Source organism: Xenopus tropicalis, chromosome 1 (genome assembly GCF_000004195.4).
Source record: "Xenopus tropicalis strain Nigerian chromosome 1, UCB_Xtro_10.0, whole genome shotgun sequence".
Classification (NCBI taxonomy): Eukaryota; Metazoa; Chordata; class Amphibia; order Anura; family Pipidae; genus Xenopus; species Xenopus tropicalis.
The window spans coordinates 81192598-81206942 of record NC_030677.2 but is presented as its reverse complement, the minus strand read 5'-3'; the positions used below and the strand labels follow the sequence as shown (position 1 = coordinate 81206942).

The window sequence follows — 14345 nt, the reverse complement described above, 5'->3', positions numbered from 1 at the left end:
GAATGACATTAGCTCTTTAATAGCAGTCAACCTGTGGCCTTTATATGGTTATTGAACTCCCTGATTATTTAATTCCCATTTATTTTATTGGGCTTATCATTTCATATGTAGAGTATACAACTGACTAGACATACTGTAACATTCAACATATCTTTTTTGGTGTCTTTTAGCTGAAGAATAAATTCATGAAAAAGATACCCAGAGATGCAGAAGCATCCAACGTTCTTGTGGGGGAGGTGGATTTCCTGGAAACCCCTTTTATTGCTTTTGTCCGGTTGCAACAGGCGGTTATGTTTGGTGCCCTGACAGAAGTTCCTGTACCTACCAGGTATGGTTTTTTTAAGGATTTTAGAACAGTGCATTGACAGTGTGATACTGGTATTTTTACAGTGTGTTAACAATACTATACATGAGCATTGCATAATATGTAAAATATACCCCAACAATAAACAAGAGCTATGAATATTCTACAGATTTGCTCTTAATAAATAGTGCTTGTGATGTCATCTGTTTAAATCAGTGTTCAGTGATGTAAGATGTGTTACTCGACTTTGGCTTCTGTACCAGCCAGAATTCCTTGTGCATTGTTAAAAAATAAAACATAAAAATGTACTTCCGAATATAAAATATGAGGATACTATAAATCATCTCACAGTTCCATGACACACAGGCTTCAGACTTATGTCTTTATATAGTTATGGAAATCCTTGGTGACTTCTAACATATTTTAAAGTAGAGTATACATTATTCCCTATATAATGTTACTCCCTCCTATACTATACTAATGAGTGCTTGATGTTGCTTGTGTAACATGACTGATTAAAACTTGAAAATAGAACAATAAATGGAACACACAGAATAAATGGAACACACAGAACACATTCACAATCAAAACCCTAATTCTAGGGACATAATGAATAGAAGTGTGCATTGCCTCTTTAAGTGAATATTTTGCTAGTCTTACATCTAGGGGCTGATTTACTTACCCACGAACGGGTCGAATGGAGTCCGATTGCGTTTTTTTCGTAATGATCGGTACTTTGCGATTTTTTCGTATGTGTTGCGATTTTTTTCGGATTCTTTACGAATTTTTCGGATCCAATACGATTTTTGCGTAAAAACGCGAGTTTTCCTATCCATTACGAAAGTTGCGTAAAAAGTTGCGCATTTTGCGTAGCGTTAAAACTTACGCGAAAAGTTGCGCATTTTTCGCGTAAGTTTTAACGCTACGCAAAATGCGCAACTTTTTACGCAACTTTCGTAATGGATACGAAAAACTCGCGTTTTTACGCAAAAATCGTATTGGTAACGAAAAATTCGTACAGAATCCGAAAAAATCGCAAAACATACGAAAAAGTCGCAAAATGTTCGTTTTCAAGTCGGAACTTTTCCAATTCGGGTCGGATTCGTGGGTTAGTAAATCAGCCCCCTAGTCTGTATGGCTAACACATGCAAATATATAGATAACACAATGCTGCATATTACAAAGAGATGCTCTTGCTGCTTGATAAGTCTGGGACACTAGTTTTGTATCAATGACACATACAATTCTCTCCATAGAAAGTTATTATAGTTCCTTAAGGGAAAAAATATTTTTTAACCTCTTAAACATCACCAAAAGCTGTGTTTATTGTGCTTGGAGGCATTAAAAATATGTACACAAGGAAATAGGGGGATAAAGTAAACAGGGATTTAAGCACCAAGAGATGTAATCAACATGGCAATAACAATAAAAGCAAAGGCCTTTCAGCAGAACACTAATGGAAATTGTAATAACCATGTTTTTCTGTTATCAAAATCCATTATCTGTTTGTTGTCTTTAGCTGCAACTTTTAGCTGCAATCTAACAAATCAATTAAATATACATTTCTAAGCCACATGGAACTATTTGCAGTGTATAAATCCAGTAAATGTTCAACATATAAATCCCAGGAGGAGAGTGTACTTAGAGGCCAGTCCCAGCATTCCTCAAATAATAGCGGCCTAAACCTATTCTGCACTTGTGCTCTAATGTGTGCAGCACATCCAGCTGTTCAAAGCACATTACATTGCTACATTGCATGTTTGTTCTTTAAAATGACATGGCAGGTCTGGAAAACACTCAAGAACTGTAGCATTTGTTGTGTTTAGTAGTAAATTCAAGTTCTCTGTATGTTTATGTACATCCTAAATATAAAATGTGAGTAATATGCAGGAATTTGTTGTTTAAAAGAAATGACCCTGAATGTCTGCTATGTTGTCAATATCATATTAAAATGGATATACATGCAAATACTGTGTAAAATATAGAATTTTCACAATTACAAAATAAATATATATTTTTAAATTTATTTTTACTGAAGCAGTAACTGTTACAGCCTATAATTACCTAGCTATGATTAGTGTAGTGCAAGTTAGACTATGAAAGGCACTTATTAATTGCAGTTTAGCATCTATGTTAGAAAATTATAACCTTCACGCTTTGAATTTCCTCACCCACTACCCTGTTTTCAGGTTCCTGTTTATCCTGTTGGGCCCAAAGGGAAAAGCAAAGTCCTACCATGAAATTGGAAGAAGCATTGCCACCTTAATGTCTGATGAGGTATTGTTCTCATATATCATAATAATCTAAAATCAAAAGGAAACTTAAGAATGAGAAATTATTGATTTACCATTATTGTAAAGGCCCCCACCCTGCATTTGGAATTTTTATTCTAAAACTGTGACCAGCCCCGACATGTTCTGACAAATCTACCATTTGCAATGCTAAATGTTTTTTTGCATCTGTTCTAAGACATTTGTAGTGAATGTATCAGAATAATGTTTTGTTAACCTATCAAAATTATTTAAATAGGAAGACGTAAACTGAAAATTGTCGTTGATTCATGTCAGATCCACCATATTTAAGTAATATATAGTATTTTGCCTAAAATGTCTGGAGGAGAGAAACCTAATATTTTTTTTGCTAATTAGGTTTTTCATGACATTGCCTACAAAGCAAAAGACAGACAAGACTTGATTGCTGGAATTGATGAGTTTCTGGATGAAGTCATTGTACTTCCACCGGGTGAATGGGATCCTGCAATACGAATAGAACCACCCAAGAGTATTCCATCTTCTGATAAAAGGTGATCAACCCGTATAAGAAAATGTGCACAGAGTACTTTTATTATTATTGTTGCTGACAGTCTCGGCCCTGGTGGAGCATACAGAGACCACACAGAGACAGAAAGAAGGCTCTGTTCATCAGGGGTCTTTTTGTATGTTTTGGAGTGTAAGGGGAAATTGAAGTTTCTGGAGTTTTGACTAAATATTCTTTTAAGTATTTTTCCAATTTATTTGACCCTAGAAGTTTTTAACTATAGGTATGTTGCTCAAATTCCAGTTAACATTCTCAGTATAAAATATTTATATTATCCTCAGAAACAGAGTTTAACATACTGAGATTTTTTTTTTAAATGCTGAAGCAGGAAGCTTGATGATATATAATGATTGGTTATTGTAATCATCAGCTGTGTTAGTCATGTAAGCATCTTCCTTGTAACTCCTTTAATTGTAGCTTCACATTATCCATCAGCAAGGGGATGTTGCTGATGGGGCTTATCCTTTAGACTAAGGTTTTCTACATTTTAAGAAGTTCTTTCTTATATTTCCTATTTTTTAGTACATGCTTTGAAGGAAAAGGAAGGCAAATAGGAAAAAAAATATTGGGTGTATATTTTCAGTTTATTAAAGTTTTGCAAACCACAACAACTTATTATAATATGGTATTAAGTTAGATTCTTCCCAAAGCCATCTACTCATTCAAGTCTGTTCTCTTGCAGGAAAAACATGTATGCAGGGGGGGAGAATGTGCAGATGAATGGAGACACGCTTCATGATGAAGGTCATGGAGGAGGTGGACATGGGGATTGTCCAGAGCTAAAAAGAACTGGCCGGTTAGTAGCTAAATTCATATAAATAGCACAGAGCAGACATTTAAACAACTGTTTTACAGCAAATGTTTCTACTGTACAACTACTTTTGAAATTTAATTTATGGCTTTATTCATAGCAGTCATTATTGGTATTGTGGTCATATTGTGTAAGGTTTTCATTGTGTAGTAAAAAAAATCATGAAGGGATTGTTGTCTTGTATTCCACAGAATGGTGGTTGAATCAATAAATGTAAATAGTAAATTGGTCTGCAAATTGGCCCAGTTTGAATTTTTATAAATTGTCTCACTTAGAAAGAAAGAGTTGTGGAATTTCATCATCTTCAGTACATCTTTCACTTCCTTCCCTGGAACCGCAGCCAATAATTAGTAATGAAAAGTAACATTAAGACTGTGAAAAGTAGTATTAAGACTGATTACTTTGTTTCCATAGGTTTTGTGGAGGACTGGTAGAGGATATAAAGAGAAAAGCTCCATATTTTGCAAGTGACTTTTATGATGCATTAAGCATCCAGTCTCTTTCTGCCATGCTCTTTATTTACTTGGGAACAGTAACCAATGCCATCACCTTTGGAGGTCTTCTTGGAGATGCTACAGAAAACATGCAGGTCGGTTCTGTCAATTGTTGTTTAGGGTTTCTAAATGGAATGTTTAAGACATATGTACTATTCAGGACAATATTTACTATCGTAAAAGAGCACAGTGCTCTCTATGCTCCCCAACCTCTGCATGATGATCTATGTCCTCTACAGCAGTAAAAGGCCAGGTGACTGAGTATAGGAATGATTGGGTTGGTTGCTTCTGTGTAGGACTTTACTGTGCTGGACTACTTGCACTTTTAAATTAAACTCCAAATGTAATACAGGACGCCTAATTTACTGAAAAGGAACAGTTAATATTAATTAAATAATATCTTTCCATGTAACTATTTTCATCTCCTTCCACATCTGATTTAATGTAGCGTAGACTTTATATTAATTTAAGGCCTCGTTTCTTCCTGTAATTTCTGTAAACAAGTCTACCCTATGTTGCCCATTTAGTTGGAGACAGACTAAGATGAAGACATCATTCCATAATAGTTGTACTTGGTATCTTTGTTCACATTAGTTTCCTTATGGGAATTGTGTTGTAAAGCAACCCAAGATAATGGATGCTTAATCTAAAACCTGCAATTGTGAAAGCAGTTTCAATCTGGCATCTGCTTACTTTATCCTCCATAAGCAACCATTGGTCATATTATTAACAGATACTTTACATGTTAGGTTATGTGCCGTGTTACAGTGACTTCAGTGGATTTGATTAGAAATGCCAGCTTGATGTTCATGTGCTGTTTTTCTACTCTAATTATTTTAAACAGCAATATGATTAAGTCATATTAATTCAATACTATGTAACTTGGGGACATAAAGATTATTACAGGCAATTAAACAAACAGAATAATTTTGTTTCTTATATGGCATTATTGGTAGGATGAGTCAATAAGAAGCCAGTAAAACAGATACAAGTATGAGACCTATTTTCCCTTTTTTTAATTAAATTAAAGAGCTCACTTGCTATTGAATATATGTGAAGCTTTTGGAGCATCAGTACTAACTTTGCAGAGAGGTGTAACTTTTTCAGGAATGAAAAGTGTGATAAATGACAGATATGTCAGCTATGTAGCCTCTGGATCTAGGAGAGAAAATTAGCATTTTGGTGAAGTGTAACAATGAAAAATCACCACCACCACTGAAAACCCTAAAATTTAGATGCAAATTATACTTGCAGGAATGCTCAGGGTTTGTTATGCAGTTGTAGAAAACACAAAAAATCCTGCTAATTTCACCCTGAATACTGTCTAGCTACCCTAGTGCATGTTGTACCTATCTGCCTGGGTCTTCAGTTGCTGTACTGTACAGCATACTCATTATATGTTACATATAGTAGATAAGTTGAAAAAAGAACAACGTTCCTCAAGTTCAGCCCCTCAAAACAAACCCCAATACCAATATCAACTGTAGATTTTAGTATCACAATAGACTTGGATATTATGCCTGTTCAAGACATCATCCAAGCCCCTCTTAAAGGCATTAACAGAATCTGCCCTAACCGTGAAAAACAAAATATGTGGTTAAATACTGTCTGCATAATTGCCTGCAAAATCTGCCAGCCTTGACACAAAAACATGTACTGTCAATGCTAAAAATGTAGTATTAAAACTTTACTAAATGGAAACAGTGACTATCATAAAAATAATAATATCTAATTTTGAAAAATAGGTTTTATTATTTTCTCTTTTGTTTTTATGAATGGTTTTCTTAACATTTTTCTTCTGCTGCAAACATCTCAGCTATGCTGTTTGGCATTGGTGCAATGCTAACTGCTGTTTAAGCAGATACAATTGGTAACTGGTTCACAGTATCAGTGTTTAGGGTGCAGCTGGGAAAAAAATATTAAGTTGCAAATAAATCTTTTATTATTTAAACATCTGTAAGACAAAATAAAAGCTATTTGTGAAAGAGGCTTATTTAACATCCACTATCCACTATGATAACAACAGCTCCCCTTTAAAGTTTCAAGTGAAGACAGCAATGAAAGAAAATATGTGAGGACATTGATAGCTGCAAACCCGTTATCCAGGAAGCTCTGAATTACTGGAAAGCCATCTCCCATAGACTCAATTTTAATCAAATAATTAGAATTTTTAAAAATGATTTTTTTGATCCCAACTAAGATATAATTAATACATATTGATGGCAAAAAAAGTCCTACTGGGTTTTTTTTAATGATTAAGTGATTTTTTTAGCAGACAAAGTATGGAGATTCAAATTACTGAGAGACCCCTTAACCAGAAAACCCCAGGTCCGGAGCATCCTGAATAACAGGCCTCATACCATACCAAAATCTTTTCATTATACATTAATTAAACATATTCATTAGTTTTTGTAAATGTATTTGCTATTGAAAGCAGCAACAGTCTCATTGTTTTGTATTCTCTGCACATTTTTCTGGCTTCTGTAACAATGTAGCAGAAGCTGGCTGATTGACAGACGAGGAGGAGCTCTACCATAATTATATGCCATTATCACTTAGAATTATATTATCTTTCAGTATATACATATATATCTTACAGTATATGCCTGTCAAAATATTTCCTTATACACTGTGTCGGATTAACAAATGTCTTCCTAGTTTTCAAATAGAAGTACACATTGTTAGCATAGGAAGAGCAAGTGTCCATAGGAATGATCCCAAGGAATTAAAAAAAAAAATACTAGGAAGTCTCCTATTCTACTGCCTGTGTTACCATGAAACACACTTCTTTACATGTCAGGGGGCAAAGATAGATGAAGGGTCTTGGGAAACTGTTTAAATTTAAAACAAGTCAATTAACCCCTTTGGGACTTTACATTTATTTCGATCTAGCAATTTCTGTAGGGAACCGAATTTTGTGTTTTAACATACATGCCTGTCAGGATTGCAGAGTTTGTTTATTTATAGTGATATCTAGCATTGTATACCAAGACATTAATGTTACATATAAGTAGGCAATTTAACCCTTTCACTAGTGGATGGTATGAGTCTTCTACATATTGTGAAAGTGCTAACACTGGTTTCTGTGACTGGTGAAAATATTAAATAATGCAAAAATTTAATTATTGTTTACACACTATTACTTTGCAAAATCTATATTTGGCTGGCACTGGAACTTTTAGCATCTCTCTTACAATGTGGTGCTTGTTGGCTCCTTTCCTGGTAGCTGACAGGTTAATATGATAAATGTGGCAAACATTAAATGTGATTTTAATCTTTTTTTTTTATTACAGGGTGTCTTGGAAAGCTTTTTAGGCACAGCAATCTCAGGTGCTGTGTTTTGCCTTTTGGCTGGTCAGCCTCTTATTATTCTAAGCAGCACTGGTCCTGTCTTGGTTTTTGAGAGGCTTTTGTTTAATTTCAGCAGGTTAGTAATATTTGCACATTCCTATAGTCTGCATATTTAAAAAGAGAGCAAGACAAACTATTCACATGATCTACAGGAAGTCTCTCAAGCCTGGCAGTATGGATAGGAAACTCAGTGACTCACCTTTGGATTTTGTCTTAAAGGAGAAAACAAAATCCTTTTTAACCCAGTGCTTTTAGCCACATACTACAACGGTACAACCTTTAATCTCCTTACGCTGACTAGTATAGCTTTGGATACCCTCTATTCCTAGAAGGACTTTTTTCTAAACATATTAAATCCAGGCAACTGTCACCACCTGCTGCTAAGAGATTGCTATTTTCACCCCAAGAAGAGAGTTTTGCCAAGAGTTCAGTATATTAACGCGTTGCCTAATCATACAAAATCTGACACACTTCTGCCCGAAAATACACTAAATGATAACAGAAGATTTAAAATTAATTTTTGCAATATTAAAGGAGGAAAAAAGGCATTGTGTGATTTCTGTTGCCCTTAGGGAAGAGAGCAGGGCAGCGCCCCACCCAATTTTCTGGTCAGCTACAGATTTTAAAACAAAAAGAAAGAATGTTCTGTCAGAATAATTAATTTATCTCCCTAATTTTGTGTTACTTATCCTTCTATTCAGGCCCTCTTCTACTCATATTCTAGTCTCTCATTCAAACCATGGCTTGGTTGCTAAGGCAATTTGAACCCTAGCAACCAGATAGTTGCTTAAATTCCAAATAGCTTCTGAACAAAAAGCTAATTAATTCAAATATACAAATAGAAAATAAAGAGCAATTGCACATTGTCTCAAAATATTACCATCTATATCATACTATAAGTTATTTCAACGCCAAACAGCCCCTTTAACATATTTGCTCTGAACAACTGTGTGTACAGTACTTTCAGAAAAACAAGTGCTAGCATGTGAATACAATAAAATCTTGTGTGAGCATAGATTTCAGACTCCCTTCTGCCATATATATCCTGGCTCACTGGATGAATGTTGACATAAGTAATTTTAGATAAAGTCAGCACACATTTTAGCAGTAGATTTTCTTTGAACAACTTTATTATCATAATGCTTTTCCAGGTAAAACCACTCATGCAATTCTCTATTGTACCACACTCAGTCTTGTTGTCCATCAATTTGTCCTTTTCTAGAGATAATGGATTTGATTATTTGGAGTTTCGATTGTGGATTGGCCTATGGTCTGCTTTCCTGTGTCTTGTGCTTGTTGCCACCGATGCTAGCTCACTAGTCAAGTACTTCACTCGCTTTACAGAAGAAGGATTTGCTTGCCTCATCAGCTTCATTTTCATATATGATGCTTTTAAAAAGATGATCAAATTTGCTGACTACTACCCAATCAATACTCATTTCAAAGTTGGAGACGTCACTTTGTTCAGTTGCACGTGTCTTCCACCTGACCCAGGTAAGTACTGAGTGTTATGGAACAAAGGAACTGATTTGAATTGGTTTGTGTTACAACGTGATGGGGCAATGTAACAATAGGTACAAAGTTTGCTCTAGGTCTAATAACCCATAACCAGTTAGTAGGTATTTTTGAATGGTCTGCTGTTTGGTGTCTTGCAGTGGAATCTCTTTACAAACCAAAGCCCACCTACTTAATTGCTGTTTTAGCAAATTCAGTGTAGAAATTCTGCATCTTGAAACTGGAAGCTTTACAAGGTAGAAACCATTTACAGATCAAGAATATGTATTAAATTTCCTGTTAAAGCAGTTTTAATCTAAAATGATACAGATCTTCTTAAGTGACGTCTTCTTGTGGGAAAACCTTGTAATGTACTGAAAGGAAAATAAATGTTAGCTTTATCAGGTTGTGGGAAAGTCTTCCTCTTGTGTTAGCATATAGAGCAGTTAAATAGAGACTCTGTAATCGTCAGATCTTGTGTTTACTCTGCGTGGATGAGTACTGAGTCAAGTTGTTTTATTCTCCTGAGACAAATGGAAAGTGTCATGAGGGCAATTTTGCTAGGATCTCAAGCTCATAGGATACAGCAACTAGCTGTTAACATAAATCCTGTTAAATACTTTTCATCAAGATGAGAGCAATTACAAACAAGTACAACCTAGCAGGTCATCTTGTAGTATTCAGTATTTAAAACTAGGGCCTTTGGCATAAATCAATCTGTGACAACAGTTCTGTGACAGTATGTTGGGCAGTGACAGACCATTATTATAAAACCTGAAGAGCAAGGATTACTTAGGGGCAGATTTATTAAAATATGAGATTAGAGCTCACCAAAGAATAATCCACCCACTTTCTATTCATTTATTTGGGATTTTTAGAAGCCTTTTATTAATGGTGAACTCTTTAGCTCTAGCTAAATATACTTCTAAATATCCCATATGAAGTAATAGAAAGTAGGTGAATTTTTCTGTGGTGAGCCCTAATCTCACACTTTGATAAATCTGCCACTGCCACTTTGAACTTTGTACATGTGCAGTATTTCAGATAAAATTGTGTTGTTTTTATTGCCACCTCTTTGTAATGTAAATAAGATTTGATTAAGTGAATGGCAATCAGACAGGCACATACAGTATTACAAAGTGCCCACAGGAAGTTCAAGAACAGTAGCTTTTCAGAACTAAACTATTCTAGTCCTATTCTTACAGGCAGTTAACTCAGCTTGGCATCTTGTTTAATTAAAGAATGACACTAACACAACTAGTCTTTGCCTCAAACAAAGTACATTCTAAAAATTCACCCATGTTCTATTGATTACTATGGGATTTTTAGAAGTGTATTTATCAGTGGATCAAAGTTAGAACTCACCATTTGATAAATATGCTTCTAAATATCTCATGCTTCTAATCTCACATTTTGATGGTCCTTCCTTGGTGTAGCCTAGACTCCAGCTCTAAAATTCCAGTAAACTGTACTTATGCAGCCTAAGCATAAAACTTATCTCTTTATGTTATAGCAAACATTTCACTGTTTAATGGGACAACAGAATCGCCTTTGGACTTCTTCTCTACCACCATTGATATGGATATGGTATGTACTGAAAGTGGCCAAGTCATAAAAAGGCTTGCCTGTTCCAAAAACCTATTTTTACTAGGCATATTTTTAAAAATGATATGCAATGCCACAATGTCCTTTTTCAACAAGGGTTCTAACTAGTTTTATATCTAGTTTATTTTATATCCATATTTTATGTGTATCATAGTACATTGCTCTCTGTGTGATCTGTGTAAAGTAATTACATTTTACTAATTTTACTTTCTAAGAATAATTATCCAACCCACGGTTAAAAAATGCTCTTGTTCTACAAGTATTTCCAATCAGATGCTGAACAATAAATGAACTTTAGTATAACTAGAAACCTGCTGCTATACCTCTCTTTTCATTGAGATTAGAACCAGAATATGTTAAAACTGCTAATTTGCAAGGGGCAACTATATTAAGGCTGCAGCATCTTAAATAGATTTTTAATGTGAAAAATCTTTTCTTTGTCTCCCCAGGATCACAATAACACTATAAATTGGTCGACTCTTACCAAGAAGGAATGTTTGAAGTATGGCGGTAACCTAGTTGGAAACAACTGTAAATACATTCCTGATATAACATTAATGTCCTTTATCCTGTTCTTTGGTACATATGCATGCTCAATGGCTCTAAAGAAGTTCAAAACCAGTCGCTATTTCCCCACAACAGTAAGTTGACTATGAGAACTACTAATTGTATTTATTTAATCAAAAGTGTTACACAATTGTCACCAAAAAGACTGCAATATTTATTTACACTTAAGACGCAGTACTGCAAAACAATGGATTGCATCATTCTGGGTGACTAGCACGATACCTTATATTTAAAAAACAAGTACAGGTATGGAGTACCTGGGTTTTCCGTATAAGGGGTCTTTCTGTAACTTGGATCCCATACCTGTAAAATGTCTTTATTTTATACTTAAAAAAAACAATAATAAATAAATATATATGTAGAGGACCTAGGGTTTCTGGATATTTTGGATCTCCGTACTTTAAAGGAGGTAGGGCAGAAATTTTGTACATTATATTTTGGGCTTCTGTACCAGCCCATGGGAACCATAGCCCTTTAGCAGTAAAGATCTCTATCTTCTTTTCTGCTGATTCACTGCACATGCTCTGTGACGCTTTCAGTTACTGAGCTTGGGAACTGATTCACAATATACAGTATATATAGAATATACATGTCACAATATAAGGCTGATTAGTAATTAATACAGCTAATTACTACATGGCAGCTCAGAAACCAGTGCAGTTAATATCAGAATTTAATAATCAGCCCTGTAGCATCAACTTATATGGCAGACCAACTTCATTTTCTGCTTGATAATTACAAAGACCCCAAAGCTTAGCTTCTCAACAGCTGCCCAGAGAACATTGAGCATGTGAGTGTCACAGACACTTTCCAAGATAAGGAGCCAATGTGACAAGTTTGAAACTTTAGGCTGGTGCAGTAAAATCAGTATATTAAATATGCCATTTTTAGCTATATTCATTTTTAGGGTTTAGTTCTCCTTTAAGTCTGCTATGGGAGATTGCCTTCCTGTAATTTGGAGCTTTCTAGATAAAGGGTTTCTGGATAATGGATTCGATATCTGTATACATATACTGTATAATAAAATTCAATACCACTGCATCCCACTCAGTACTCCATTATTTGTTATATATCTCTTATATATGCTATTTTGATTAATACAAGGCAAGGTCCAGTTTTAAGTAGTTATTGCAGATGAAAAAATGTCACTTGCAAGAACACTTCTCACTTGAGTTGCGGACACTGGATACCACTTCTCACGCTTGATGTGTAAATACCCTTTTGTCTCAACAGCAACAGGACAGCAGCACAAATGCTGAGTTCTACTGCAGATAAACTATGTGTAAATAGTTAAAATGGAAAAAGGAAAATATGTTTAAATAGGAACAGACATTTAATGGAACCCTTGTTTTAGCCATCTGAAACAGATATTTTTTCCATAAATATTTGTATCTTTGTAAAATCTGGTACAAGAGACTTTAAATAATTTCTTGTTAAACAGGTCCAACCTTTCACCCTATCTGCCTCTGTACATTGTGTACTTTGTTCCATATTTTAAATAATTTTGAAGGCCCATAGCAGCACAGAGAGTGAGAGAGAGAGAGAGAGAGAGAGAGGGAGAGAGAGAGAAAGAGAGAGAAACTTGTTTTGTACACAGATGCCATGAATGAGAGCAGTGATTTATATCCAGCACTTAATAGTTTCTAAAAGCCACTTAATGTTTTTTTTTTCAATGGTAACAGTGCAGAGGAACAGCATCACTGTGTAGCCCATATCATCTGGTGATTTATATTACTAGTCCAAGGGCTCAATTTAAGTAGCTAAGGATCTGCAGCTTTGTGTGCCAAAGAATGTAGCTAGTGAAGCAGACAATGAGGTAGTGCAGTGTCTCAATTAAACTGCCAGTGCCTATAATAATGTGAACAATCTGAGCAAATCATTAACAGATTATCAGTATTCTATACCCAGTTTAAATGTTAGTCTTATAATACACACACACAAATATGCACACATGAGTATTTTCTTTTCTATATGAGAGTGGGAATTGTTGTGGTAACAAAGCTATATGTAAAGATCACAGATAAGGATGAAATATTAGCTGAGGCAAGCAATTTAGACCTGATACATCCTCATGTGTAATTTGGTGCACCATACTTTAAGGCTACTAAAAACGTTTAAATATTAAAAAAAACCCATAGATTGTTTTGCCACCCACACTAATTTAAAATTTTAAATATAAGTATCTGCTTATATAACTCTGTATGGAACATGGCATTCAGAGCATTCTGGCTAGCCCTAATACATTGTTCTGCTCTATATGCCCGTGGGTAGTAAGTGACACTATCATTTTGCAGATTGGAAATTGGTGTGTATTCATGCAAGGAACTGCTCGGCAACTGAAATGTAACCTCCAGAGTGACCCAGATCTAGAATTTATCTGTAGTCATTTAATTAAATTGCCAGAAGTAAAATGATCCATCTACACGACTCTTTCCAAAAATCTCTTGTGTCTAAAAAAAATGTGTTGACAAATAATATTGTTACACATGTTTCTGTCATTGGGGCCTGACTAACAGAACATCCAAACCTTAAGCTATATTCATTCTCTCTGGCCTGTTATTTAGCCAATGGCCTTTGTGACTCTCAATAAGCTGATGTACAATAGACAATTATGCTATTTACATTTTTACATCTTTTATTTTAGGCACGGAAGCTGATCAGTGACTTTGCCATCATATTGTCCATCCTGATTTTCTGCGGAATAGATGCACTTGTTGGAGTAGACACACCAAAACTGCTTGTGCCCAGTGAGTTTAAGGTAATGGTTAATTTTGAATCATTTTTAAATCTTGAACTAATGTGGCAATCAGTGGCAGTCGTGTAGTTCACTGAACAGACTTTGGACCTGTCATCTTAATACAGTAGTATAATATAATATAATGGTATAAGATGCACTGCCAGA

The 14345-nt window shown here is 35.0% G+C and overlaps 1 protein-coding gene across 7 annotated transcripts in view; it reads left to right on the top strand.

Moving 5' to 3' along the window:
* Window positions 1-14345, top strand: part of slc4a4 (solute carrier family 4 member 4) — a 137368-nt gene that overhangs the window by 102452 nt on the left and 20571 nt on the right. For all 7 annotated transcript variants that reach the window (XM_004919133.4, XM_004919135.4, XM_002940576.5 and 4 more), the window contains 10 exons: window positions 171-328; window positions 2494-2581; window positions 2953-3107; window positions 3804-3917; window positions 4347-4521; window positions 7720-7853; window positions 9000-9271; window positions 10785-10858; window positions 11326-11517; window positions 14088-14201. In XM_004919133.4, the coding sequence (XP_004919190.2) occupies window positions 171-328; window positions 2494-2581; window positions 2953-3107; window positions 3804-3917; window positions 4347-4521; window positions 7720-7853; window positions 9000-9271; window positions 10785-10858; window positions 11326-11517; window positions 14088-14201 (1476 nt within the window). The remainder of the gene's footprint in view (window positions 1-170; window positions 329-2493; window positions 2582-2952; window positions 3108-3803; window positions 3918-4346; window positions 4522-7719; window positions 7854-8999; window positions 9272-10784; window positions 10859-11325; window positions 11518-14087; window positions 14202-14345) is intronic.